This window comes from Leptosomus discolor, chromosome 1 (assembly GCF_034619465.1).
Source record: "Leptosomus discolor isolate bLepDis1 chromosome 1, bLepDis1.hap2, whole genome shotgun sequence".
In the NCBI taxonomy this organism is placed as follows: domain Eukaryota; kingdom Metazoa; phylum Chordata; class Aves; order Leptosomiformes; family Leptosomidae; genus Leptosomus; species Leptosomus discolor.
Window position 1 is genome coordinate 179,090,876 of NC_141391.1, and position 12,997 is coordinate 179,103,872.

A 12,997-nucleotide genomic window follows, 5' to 3' on the forward strand; every position below is an offset into this window, starting at 1 on the left:
TCTTTCACATCCAGTTTAATTTTTTCTTCATTTTTACATATAATGAAGGTCACGGTGGCCTTTGCCACAATAGTTTGCTTTTTGCATTCTCATTCTTTACATTACCAGCACTTGCAGCATGTGGGTCGCGCGTTTGGGTTTTTTAAAAATAGGTTCAACATATGGAAAGTTCATGAAAAGCTCAACGCATAGAAAGTGGGAAGAGAGACTTATTTGCTGATGTATTTTAAAGCATCAAGAATTTTCTGTTTGTTAAATAACCATTTGTAATCTATTGTATTTTTCTGGAATTTTCCTCTTCCAGAAGGGTTTCTGATTATCCATGTCCAGAAACAGCAGTGTCTTTCAGAAAAGAGAGGAGTTGTTATGGAAAAGTGTAATATGACCAACCTCAACCAGCAGTGGCAGTGGACAGCAGATGACAGGCTCCTCCACGTGAGATCTGCCCAGTGCCTGAGCATCTCCACGCGCTCTGCCCTGTCATCTCGCAGCATCATTGTCGATTGTCCCCAGGCAGTCAGGTGGACTTGCCACGAGGAGGATGGGCTCCTGAAGGTGGCCAACAGCTCTCTCTTTCTCACAAAGCAAGGTCAGAAGGTAATGGCCAAGCAGAGTAAGAAATACCTTCATACATGGATGCAGCTAGAAGCCAGCAAGACGGGAAAACCTGTTTATGTAAATCTGTGCTCAAAGCAAGGTGAGCTCCTCCTTCAAGGAATTATCCTGGAAGGTTTGGTTACAAAAACGTCTCTTTTATGCTAACTCAAATGTTAAAAATAATATTTTATTCATAGAGACAAGTGTTTTTCATAGTTGAAAAGGGTTTAGGGAACCATAAAAAGAACAGCTGAGATGAGGCTGTCTTTCTCACAATTGGTGGCCTTTTTAAGTCATTTTATATTTTCAGGTTGTCTCTCCTTTTTTCTACTCCCAGCCTTTGGATCAAAGTGCTTATGTGTAAGCTCAGCTCACTATACTTGTGTCATTTCCTTTTTCACCTTTAAACAGAATTGTGGGTTTCCTAGTACTTCTAAAAATTTGGGTGTACAAAAGTCCTTCTGCTCCCCGTTCATTTTATCATACAAATTCAGAATCAATCTGCCAAGACCAAGAAGACACCAGAAAATCAAACACATGCACGATTATTTCTCTGATTAACCCAAATGCATGATTAGAACAGATATGGCTTACACATTCATGTGTTTACACAGTGTCACTTTGCCCTGAGATGCAATATATATGACAACACTCAAAATCCTGAAAATAACGAACTGAATCAAAAATCTCAGAAATTCTTCCAATAGCACTTTGAGATGCATGGGTCAGCACACATACTTACAGATGTGTTGATACACCTGTGTGGTGATATGTTTCCATATCTATTGCAAAAGGGAAGGTAGAATGGTTTGATTACTGCTTTGTAACACTTTCCTTGATGTCCTGTTGTCAGTACTTCCTGATAATCCTGTTGACATTCTTCTTGTGCACTACTAAGCAGTTCTTCATGGTAAATAAGAGCAACCTGCAGAGTTAAGCTTTTTTTGGGGAAACACACAATTTATTCTTTACTTTAAGGGATTACCAAAAAATGGTTTATGACCCAATACTTTTGCATATGGCCAAGTTTTCAGAAAGTTTAAAACAATTCCTTGTTCTTTCTAACCTTTCAAACCTCCCATCCGTTGTAAGGCAGGGCACGATTTTTTTCAGTAAATTTGCACTTGCAGAACTCTACTCACAGTAGCAGGACTACTCACCGGAGTGGAGGTCTGAAAGGACAGCTTGCAGAATCAGGGAATGGAAAACTGGCCAAGATGCCACTCCAGCCCTCCCATATATTTTAGAGATTGAAAAGGCAAAATCATTCGAAGTCCTGTGTATAGGGTGAGTATGGCTTGCTTATCCAAAGACACCACGAAAATTTAAGATGAGGTATGCAGTCAGTGTTATTTTCTTTAGATAGCTGGATGAAGTGTGGCCTAACAAAGTTAAAGTAACCTTACGTCCTTTTCTTACTCATCCTCAGAGGAGAAGCAACTTAAGTCCAATGAGTATTGAGTAAGACAATTGTCATGGCGTATTAAAGCACATTCTCATCTATTTCCTGTGGTCCTTTAATGAATTTACCTTAATTTTACTGAAATTCTCTCCATATACAGGCCTGTAGATCCACTTTAAGAGTCTCACTGCACCAGTTATCTCCTTTTTGACAGCTCTGGGAAGCTCTGCTGAGAAATCAACAGTACATTATGATCCTCAATACCTAACTAAGAAATCCATAAGAACAAGAAACTCAAAAAGAGTTGAAGTAGTGCAAACAGGCTAATTTTTCAAATAATAATAATAATGATAAATACTACAAGAACAAAATCTAATGCCCACAGTGCTGGTCTTAACATCCATATGCATGTCAAAATTTTCAATGTTGAATGCATAACATTAGTTTTCCAAGAACATCTATCTACTTTCAGTGAAAGCAGCATTGGATCAGCCTAAAATAACATATTCAGCCTAAATTTAGCTAATATAGTCAAAACTGAGCAAAGTCTTTTGAGATGAAATGGCTGTAAGTTTTTCTACTCCTGACTAACACCATATTTTGATATACTTTACTCTTTGTTTTCATAGTACTCATAAAAATAGTTATATTTTGGCAAAGGACTAACTCACTGAATTGCATCCCAAATGTCTTATCAGCCCAGATATAGTACAAGCTCCAAACCCAACAACTGCAACTACCTTTTATTCTGGACCTAACTCAAAATGCCAAGTGTGATTTTTCTGAGCCCGGACAAAGTATGAGCTTGGATTTGGTTTTCAAATCAGCCATCTGAGATGTGTTTGGATAAACATTTTTTGCTACAATCCTGACCTGGATGACACTTTGTGAAAATCAGGATCAGTTTAAATACGTATCCCATCTCTGTTCAGTCAGAGACCACTTTAAATCTAACAGCAGACGCTGCTTCTCACAGAAACCCGTGGTTGAATCCAGCCTCTGGCTGCAACAGCTAACATGAAGAAGGGCCAAGAGGTATCAATCTCCCTTGAGACAGTGAGATTTCAGTTCTCATCAAATTAACAAGCAGATTCTGGGCAGAGAGAGGAATAGTGTCTACAGTTCTAAGGCCTTCTTTTCACTAGCCAGCTGTTGGGGTCAGAGCCTCTCTAAGGCCAGGGTCCAGGAGAAGGGACAGGAATGGAATCAGTGAGGAGGAAAACATGGGGGAGGTGAAGGGGCAGAAGGCAGGATGACTGAAAAGAGCAAAAATTGTTGCAAAACAAACCCCGTCTCCTCTTGTGTGTCTGGAAAGCACCCAGAACACCACTAATGCTGACACGCTAATGCTGATGTCACTTCTGAGCTGTGTGAGCAATTCTTACAAGCTTCTTTTGTTCTGGGTAGGTTAGTTTCAACAAAATATCCAATTGGAGGCTATGCTACGTGGCACCTCGAATATTACCAACAAACCTCAAAAACACTGCAGACCAACAATTATTCACGAAGTGGACAATGACTTCAAACAGGGAGACACAGGTCCAAGCAGTACACTGCAGTTATTCACTGAGATCTAGAAACGCCATGCAGCCTGTAGAGCAGCCTGGATGCAGGAGGTGGTGACATGGACTGTTTTGTGATATGTTGCTTCGCGTTGCATTTGTCTTCTGCCATATCACACATAGTAGAGACGTCTCCTGAAGGAATTGTAGCTGCAAAACCCTAGAACTGTAGATATCAAGACAAAGCACTGTTCAAAAGAATAGGTGATTTTGTGGAGGACAGTAGTTTTATTACTTGCTGTCATGTGCCAAGTACTTAGGAACCATAGTGGGATCTACAAAGACATAAAAAAAGTTGGACAAGGAATTCAAATTACAAATACAGCATCTTTTTACCTCTTCATTTGTTTGCAGTCTAAAAGTGACAAAATATCAGATACTATGTACAAGCTAAAGCCTGATGTGCTATCTGACGTTTGAACTGTTACCTCCATGGTCTTTCCTCCTTTTCTTCCCCAGCTTATGACCCTGTACCTTCTCTTTCACATGGGCTTCTCTCTTCCCCTTATCCCATTTTCAGTTTGCTTGCTTCATGTCAGAACCTGAGCTTATTGAGGTCGCATCCCACTACTGACACTTCAGTGGGTAGGTGGAAGGCAGAAGAGACCAGAGCAGTGCACACTCAGAGCATGCTCTGAACCAGTGACGCAACAGGAGCAACTGTAGACCATGATAAAGGAAGACACAGGCATCTTCTTGGCACCCTTGGGAAAGCAGAAAAGCACCAAAGGAAGGTGGCAGAAGCACAGAAAAGGCAGCAACTCTTACCCATTTCTGCAGTCATGTTATTATCTCTGGGCTTCAATTTTTCCACACCTTTAGTGTTTGTAATGACTCCAACAATCCATCCACAGATTCACAACAGGTTGGATTTTTGTGTGTGTAACCTTTACAAATTTCTCCAGGAAAAATTAGAACAGTGAGAATCAATAGTTTCATTCCACTTTTGTGTTGACCCAAAACTTTTTTCCTAAAAAACTTTCACTCAAGCCCATTTTTATCTCCCTGAATTATTATTTTATAGGATTTTATAAGTAAAAGATTTTGCTAACATCTGTGTGAACCCATGAAACACCAAAAATTACTTGAATCTTCTTTGGTCAAAGCAATACATGGCTGACCGCTTTTGCTCAGCTCCACCTGGAAAAAGAAAGGCATCAATACCAGATCCTTGGACATAATTACAAGACCTCGTACACAATCCAATAGCACACTGACTGAAGCTCAAAGATAACTGTGTTTTATAAAAAGAAATGGAAAAATCTGCAGCATAGCCTAGGTCTTTGTTTTTTGTAAAAGTCTCAGTGAGCCACAGCGCAGAGAGTACAGAACAAAATCAGCTCATAGGGAACAAATGGAATGATATGAACAGCTCCCCAGAGCAACCAGGGGGATGGCAAGTCCTGCTTTACTATTTCGTCTTCTGCTGAAAGTGCTAGCAAAGATGCCAACTCCAGACAACTACATGGGTAATTTCCATGATTACATTCTCTCCCTTTAACTTGTATGGATCTCTGTGTAGAAGCTGGAGTGGGTTTCAGCTTCTAAGGTATCTAAATCTGGGTGTCTGAAGGGCTTATTTCAGTTGCCTCAACATAGGTGTGTTTTGCCATTTGAGATGCTCCAGGATATCCCGTCTGACCTCTGACTGCCCACCCAGAAAGACATAGGTCTCCCCTAAGCGCTGTGAGAGCCCTGAGCAGATGTCTCAGACGCCCTAGGGCAGTTCAGATTGCACTGGGCAATTACGTTTAGGCAACTGAACCAAGTCCTAAGTGTTTACATAGTAGCGACCCTTCTGAGCTCTCTTCAGTAGAGATGGAATCCATGGAGTTAACGGAGTCTAGATACCTTTCAGTGACCAAAAATCCACTTCAGGGTGAGCTGGAGCTACCCTGAGTGTCAGAAATAGGGCTGATGATAGAGCTATGTTATTATCACCATAGTTATCTGGGATGTTCTGCTACCACTGAGGCTGAAAGAGCCTTTAAGTGGCTACTTCAGCGTTTCAAAAACAAGCAAGTAAAAGAGCAGCTCAGGATTAGACTGGAGTTTGGAGACATTTGATCTCTCTGACACAAGACACAAAAATCACTAACTTCTGCAACATTTCAGATAAAGAAGGTAAAAATTTTTCAAGTAGCATAGATTTTGCAGTTTTTAAAAGGTCTACATTGAATGGGAAAGGAAGGACATTCAGTGGGTTTTGTTCTTCTGTCACACTCCTACATACAACAGAAATCTGACATATGTTTCTTAACCAGAGTCTTTAGTTTTGCAGTCTATTTACAAGTAGTTAGACAGCTAAAAGGATAATTCATTTTGTCCTGCACATACAGAGATCTTAAACCCACTTCTACTTTCAAGTCCTGCTGCCAGTGAGTTAGATGCAGTCTTACAGAGTATTTTTTTCTTATGTAACAGATATCTGATTCATTTATGTTTCACCAGCAGTTCAGCCTTAGTTTTCTGAAGCTGCTTTAATAGGGTAGCCGGTACAATGCAAGCTACTTCAGAAAGCTGCACCATGCCGGCTCATCAGAATCTGAAGGCACCACTGTAGGGTTCTCAGTATTTGACAACTAATCAGCGCTCTTGCTCATCATACAGGCAAAACGTATGGATTTCCTTCTCTTATAAGCAGCCTGCTGCTGTGCAGATGGAGGCAGTCTGCAGTGCACCCCATGGATGAAATATGCGCTTAGTCATAATGTCATAATTTCTCCTGGGTGTGCTACTGATGATTACAATGGTGTGTTCACACACTGTGTATCATTCAGCCACTAGCGATCAACGTCAGTGTCAGTGCTGTGGTTCTGTTCCCATGAACAGCTTCATGACTGATTTCCAAAGAGACAGCTAGAACAATGCTAAACACTTCCGAAAAATCCCCCTGTTGAGATTTCTGTGTACTTCGCTGATGTCCAGACAGGAGGTGAGCTTTTTTCTGGTTTAAAAATTTGGAACTCAAGTTGTGTAGAAATCTGGTTGCTTGGGTCTTATGATACGCAGTTTGCTTTTACAAGTGCCTGCTATTGAAGAAGGGCTATGAGGGTCCTTACGCTAGGACCATACTGGCTTCCCTTAGAAAGACAATAGAAACGTGGATCCTGATTTTATTGAAGTGAGAGCAGATATGAACCCTATTAGCCAGTCCAATGTAGGATACATGGAAAGCACTGGTACGTATCTCTGAAGTTCCAGTATGTCATGGTGCTATGTGCAAGCCATTTCCACCCTTAGGTTACAGGTAACAGAATATTGTCAGTCTTTGCTGGGAAAGATCCTTTAGCTGGAAGCCCAGGGTAGCCCCAAGCTCAACAAGAGTTGCGTTGTGCAGTGACCAAGTGCTTGTTCATGGTATCTCCTTGGGCTGGTGGAACGCTTCTGAGGACCAAGGGCTTTGCTCCCAGGAGGGTCGAGCTCTCCCCTCGGCTCCCGCACCAGGAATGCCGGTTATGCCCCCACTGCTGAGTCCCATAAATGTCACTGGCAGCACCAGCTTCCCTTTTATGGAGCAGCAGCTTTCCTAAAGCACAATTGCACTGGAACGCAAACGTCTTCCTGTTGGAATCTGTGCTATTTGTCTGTAAATAAAGCCAAGGGGGGGGTTAATATGTTTTTAAGTTGGGTGTGTAAATCTATATTTAGGAACCCAACGGAGTGGCCTTTTTTTCTAAGTGGCTGCTGACCACTCAGATGTGCTATTTTTTTTAGCTCTCTTTCTATCAGTAAGTTCTACTCCCTGCTCAACTTGGAGATATCTGAGAGGCACGGAGCCAGCAGGCCTAATTCTTTCCGAGTCCTTGGGGCTAGCATTTCTAGTTGCTTACTGCAGACTTTCAGAATCCCTCACCTAACAAGAGATCCCCAGGAACAATAACTTACATGGAATTTAGACTAAGTCTGGACTTGAGTCAGCTAATGGGTTTGTTGGAGCAACTGACGACAGCTTGAACACAGGGCTGTCCCCGCCAGACTCTTCCCTGCCCTTTTGGGGGTGGCCATGAAGGTATGTGACGTAGGACCACAGCAGACTCTGCACCATAGGCACTCTGCAGGGGATTCTGCAAAGGCAGCAGCATGAGGATGATGACGCAGCGTTAGACCAGACCCAAGGGTTTGATGAAATCCTTCACATGGATATAAGAAAGAGCAGAATTAGATCTGTAGTATTGTTCTCAGTGCTTTGATTTGGAAAAATATTTGATCAACATTTCTTGTAATTAAATGAAGACTTGGAGATTTTTATTCCCAGGGAAGCACAGTTAGATAAAAGCAGGGAAAACATTTAATCTAGGTGTCAGCCCTTTCCAGCAAACCAACCCTTTTCAAGAGGATCCAAAACTGCCTACCAGGTGAACAAACTGTGCTGTCACACATAGGAAACAACTTGCATGAAAGTGTCTCTTACAAGGGCTTACAATCTCACTTTTATTTCTGGATGCAAACGGGAGTGCTGCAAGTTTCTTTATATAAACATGTTAACATATATATTTACACATATACAAAAACCCCCCATTGTGTTGACTTCATGGAAGCTCACCCACTGATCCTTTGGGTAAGAGGTAATCACACACTGGCCTGCTAAGACATCATAATTGCACACCAAGTAATTACATTTGGAAGCTTCTGCTGCAATTTAACCCAGTCATTACTTTTTTTTTAGAGGGTTTATGAGCTAAAATTGTTGTAAATGGCAACCAGCCCAGTGGCTCAGCAGCAAAACAAGGTTCTGTCATGCTGGAGACCCCAGTTCAAGGACAGACAAAGTGTCTTGGGCGTTGAGCCAACGCACACTAGCTGTGCTCCAGCAATGGCAGGGCAGCTTTTTGTGAGGAGAAGGGGCCAGTGAGTAATTCCAATCCCTTAGCTGAAATGTGATGCTACCAGATGTAAAGGCCACCACAGCTTGAACCCTGCCCTCGCAGCCACAAAGAAAGGATATTAAATACATACCAATGGGGAGGAAGAGCCATGAAAATGTGGAGGAAAAATGTGTAGTAAAATCTTTCCTGCGCTCTAATTGCAACTTTGGTGTTCTCTGAAGGATACGTGACTGAAAGAGCAAATCCACCATTATATTTACAGACACTTCAGTTAACTGATACAATAGTTAGCTAAACCTTGGGAAGAGAGCAGTCAGGGGTTAGCATGGTCTCTGCAGGGAACTGATTTAAAAATGCAAGAGGAATGTCCCATGTGGGCACAAGGAACTTACCTTGAACAAACACCTTGAACAAAAAAATTATCTTGAACAAATTATCTTGAAAAATTCTCTTGAACAAAGACATATTTTCAACTTACACCAACAAAAGGCAGATGAGACTCTGGCCCACGCACTTACAAAGAGGGGGGTTGACCATTTAAAGCTGAAACTATGTGCTGTTTGATAGATTCAAGCGAATAAAAAACCTACGAGTGAAAATGTTGTGCTGTTAATGACAAAATACAGCCTTTCTCTTCACTTCAAAATCATTGATGGCCTGTATTTAAAATGAACAGTACAAATATTCAGGGAAATTTTTTTTTTTTCTGCCTTTTTTTTTTTTTTCCACAGACTTTGGTATTGATGCAAAATACATATTTGCACTGAAAACAAAAAAACTATAGAACTGACAGGTGCACTAAACCGATTTGGAAATCATATCAGCCACATTTATTGGCATCTAAAGAATTGTTTATAAAAATGTAGAGCTAATTTTAATTACTTTCCTTTTTGTCTTAGATCTCCAAGATGCAAACACTTCTGTATGGAGTGATAGAACTACATCCCCCCCTTTAAACGCTGTTACCTCTAGGCCTGAAAATCTGCTGAAGAGTAGCACGGAGATGTTCATCAGAAACGTGACTGAACACTTCAGTAAAAATCTCAGTGAAAACCTCTACTTTGACTTCAAATCTGCAGTTACAGAGAAAACCCGGATTCCAACAACTACTCTTCAACACTCTAGCACTACAGAAGAGGTAAGGCAGAAGAATTATTGATTGATTTTTATTAAGCCTGCTCCACTCTGTGGAGCCTGATAGCTATTACAGGTGGATGTTTCGTGGACTGAAAAAAACTATCATGCTGGTAGTGCCCCTTGCTAGAAACACAGCTGGAGAAAAGTTCTGCCTCTTCTGTACAGCACGATCCTGGTGTGCACAATGCATTGGGAAAATCTCTAAACTCGAGGGAAACGTTTGGGATGCGTGAGGAGCAATGGAAAGTTCACAGATGTGGCAGGAGCCACAGGAGCCTGGGTATCTGCTCTCAGTGACTCCAGCTCTGCCATTGGTTTGTTGCACAACATGAGGGTCTAGCTCTGATTACGCTCTAAGAATCACAGTATGTTTTATAACCTTACTTAGGATAATCGAGTCCTAAAATTTCATGCATTGTTCACAGATCACAGCAAGTGAAATCCAATTGCTTTAACTTGCCTTAGAAGGAATCCTGGCCTTGACCTTGGTCAGCTTATCTACTGACCGATAAGCAGACTGGAGAAGTGCAGCTGCTTCTTGATCTCTGCTCTGTCCACAAACAGCCCTGGCAGAGGAGGGGAATGGGAATGCCAGCCCCATCCACAGAAGGACCTAACGGTGGGCATTCTGTACCGCCACATCAGTTTTCCAGTCTTCCTTTGCTGTAAGGCACGGTTAAGTAACCTGAGAGCAAATCTGGAATCACCATTGGGAAAATTTGCAGGGGCAGTTAGAGCTAAACCATGCAGGACATTATTGGTCACTATCGCTATCAATGCATAGTGGTTTAGAACTGAAAATCCCGAAATTCCCTGTGGCTTCTTCTCCAGGAGACCACACTTCACTCAACGCACTGGGGCAGGCAAACCTGTTGTATCAGTTACCGCTTCGGGTGTCAGCGTTACTGTGGGTAAGACTAAGAAAGGTGGTTTTTATTTGGGACAGCTGCGGACAGCACAATCTGTAGAATCTGGTATGAACAACATCATTAGAGACAGAGAAAGGAGAAGCAGTGTCACCCAGGACGATGTTGACCCAGAAAGTTTTTGGGCCCTGACACTGCTGTTCTAGTGCTGATGAGGGGAAGGGACTGAGCCAACGGCGGATGCACTGCACCCCATTCCATAGCTGATGGAGACAGTTCTTTTAAAAGAAGATTATCCTGGCTTGGTGCAGGCCGGCTGAGCTTATTTCCCCATGCCCTCTTTCCATATGCATATCTCCCACACAGAACAGTGGTCTCCTCCAAATGGAAATGTCCTGTATAATCTGGTATTACCCAAACTGCCTCCAGCACTCCTACTAAATAATCCCACCAGTGCTAGAGAAATGGCACCGTTTGAACTGAAGCTACTGCCTTCTGTGTTCCTACTCCAGTTCGCCTCCTGATTCACAGGATTTGCACAGAGCAAGATGCTTAGGTCAAAGCTTTCAAACCAGAATCCTGATGATAAGCACTCTAAGCATATCCAGGAAAAAAAAAAAGAATCACGAATATCTGTCTCTTAGAGCCTCCAGCCAGGTCTGGGCATTTGAATCTAGATACACCAATTTAGACGCACAAACTGAAAATATCTGGCCTCCATCTCTGCTTCCTTGTCTTTAGCATGGAGTTAAAAACATTTTTGTCGAACTAGCAGGGACATTTAAAGGATTAACTGGATTTAACATGGTACTTTGAAAAAAACACATAGACTAAGTAAGCGCTGAGTACTGCTGTTAGGAAGACAATACCTTCTACGAACTGTATTTGCCTAGACTAGGTCCTCTTGTTTGTAGAAGTAACACCTTGATGTTATTTGGCTGTGAGCTTACCCATTTTGGGGGGACAATGGTGACACTTCCATCAAACAAAATGTTTGGTTTAGAGCAACCTTGGATTTCAAGTAAAACTGCAGCTTGCACTTTCAAACTATGACAAAAGCTATGCAAAGCCCATTTCCTCTTGATTAGAGAGACACAGAGCGGGAGGTTGGTGTTAAAAAAAAAAGTCAGGAAACCTTGGGAAAGTGTCTGAAAGGGACTTTGGAGCCTGCTATTAGAGACACGTCCGGCCACTCCCAAAACTCACTTCCAGTTGGTTTTCTTTTTCTTTTTTAATTAGTTTCTTGGCTTGCCACACAGATTGGTAAGTGTTAAAAGGCTGTGTGACTACTGATTTGCTAAAAGCCCATTTATTCAATACCAGTCTGGAAATAATTACTCGCATTATGTTGGCTATTCTATATAAATATATTGCCACCAGTGGATGATGGACCCCTCCTGTTTTACTCCAGTGCTGGCACAGACATCTGTGTCAGACCTTACCCTTACAGCAGCTTTGTGCTGGGTAACGTACAGAAGGAAGTCGCAAAACCCTTAATAAACCAGTACTTTCCTACTAATACAAAAAGGTAGTTTTAAAGACTTTACAATAGCAAGAATAAGAGTAATAAAGTAGGAACTTCTAAAGTATAGGCACTGTTGAGAAGCAGCAACACCCCCTTTCTCCACACATTATCTTACGTTAGTTGGAAGAGACAGATGGACATTTCCAAGAGTTTAAAACTTTTACTTGTGGTAGCTTCCTGAATTTTACAAGTTTGCACTGTTGGGTTTTTTTTCCTTTCACATATTGCATCTATTTAACTAACTTACACTTACATATCTGAATTATGTCTTCCCTACAAATTCAGATTATGCACATTTTCAAATATCCTTACAATGTGAGCTCCACTTTCCAAGAAAAGACAAGTTACTCTGAATACCACCATTTTCAGAGAGGGCTTTGAAGTAACCCAAACATCCCAATAAGCCTTCAGATTTGCTTTTCTCCAGTGCTGGAAAAATATTGGTGTGGTTTATGCCATTAGGTTCAAAAAAGCACCATCATCTAAAGATGAATTCACACTGTAAAACTCTCTCACCTTGAACTGATTACAAGACACCTATGTCATTTTAGTCCCAGTTTAGGTCTAATACACACACTTTGTGTTTTCCATCACTGGTTTGTTTATCACTTTACTAGCTCTTTGGAGCACGGTCCTTCCTTTTGCTTGAAGTATGTAAGTAAAACATCTCTTCCAAGGGAGATTTTGTTCTGCAATGGGCTTGAGAATGGCATAATCATTCACACATATTTATATTGTCACTTAAGGTGGTGTTAATAAGGTTACTAATCATCCCGAGCTTTGCAGAGTGAAACCCAACACTTTCAGCCTCATGTCCCTAGGACTGAGCATGGAGCTCCTCTGGGACAGATGACGACTTCCATAGGTGCAGGCACCACCGAAGAGTACTCAGACCTGCAGTTTCTGAACAAAAGAGTGAGAGCTAAGGTTTTTCAGACATTTGTATCCTGTTTGACAGGCTGATGCCCAGAAAAATCCCACAGCAGCAGCTCACCTAAAAGGCAGACTAACGTTTGTAAACCCTAGAACCTTTTTCTCCCTAAAATGGGGCAAAAGTGAAACAGAGATGTGTTGAATTT

General features: G+C 41.6%; 1 protein-coding gene across 2 annotated transcripts in view; it reads left to right on the forward strand.

Moving 5' to 3' along the window:
* The window catches only part of PTPRB (protein tyrosine phosphatase receptor type B), a 61,526-nt gene that overhangs the window by 1,037 nt on the left and 47,492 nt on the right, over positions 1-12,997 (forward strand). For both annotated transcript variants that reach the window (XM_086471770.1, XM_086471764.1), the window contains exons 2-3: positions 305-697; positions 9,290-9,528. In XM_086471770.1, the coding sequence (XP_086327896.1) occupies positions 305-697; positions 9,290-9,528 (632 nt within the window). The remainder of the gene's footprint in view (positions 1-304; positions 698-9,289; positions 9,529-12,997) is intronic.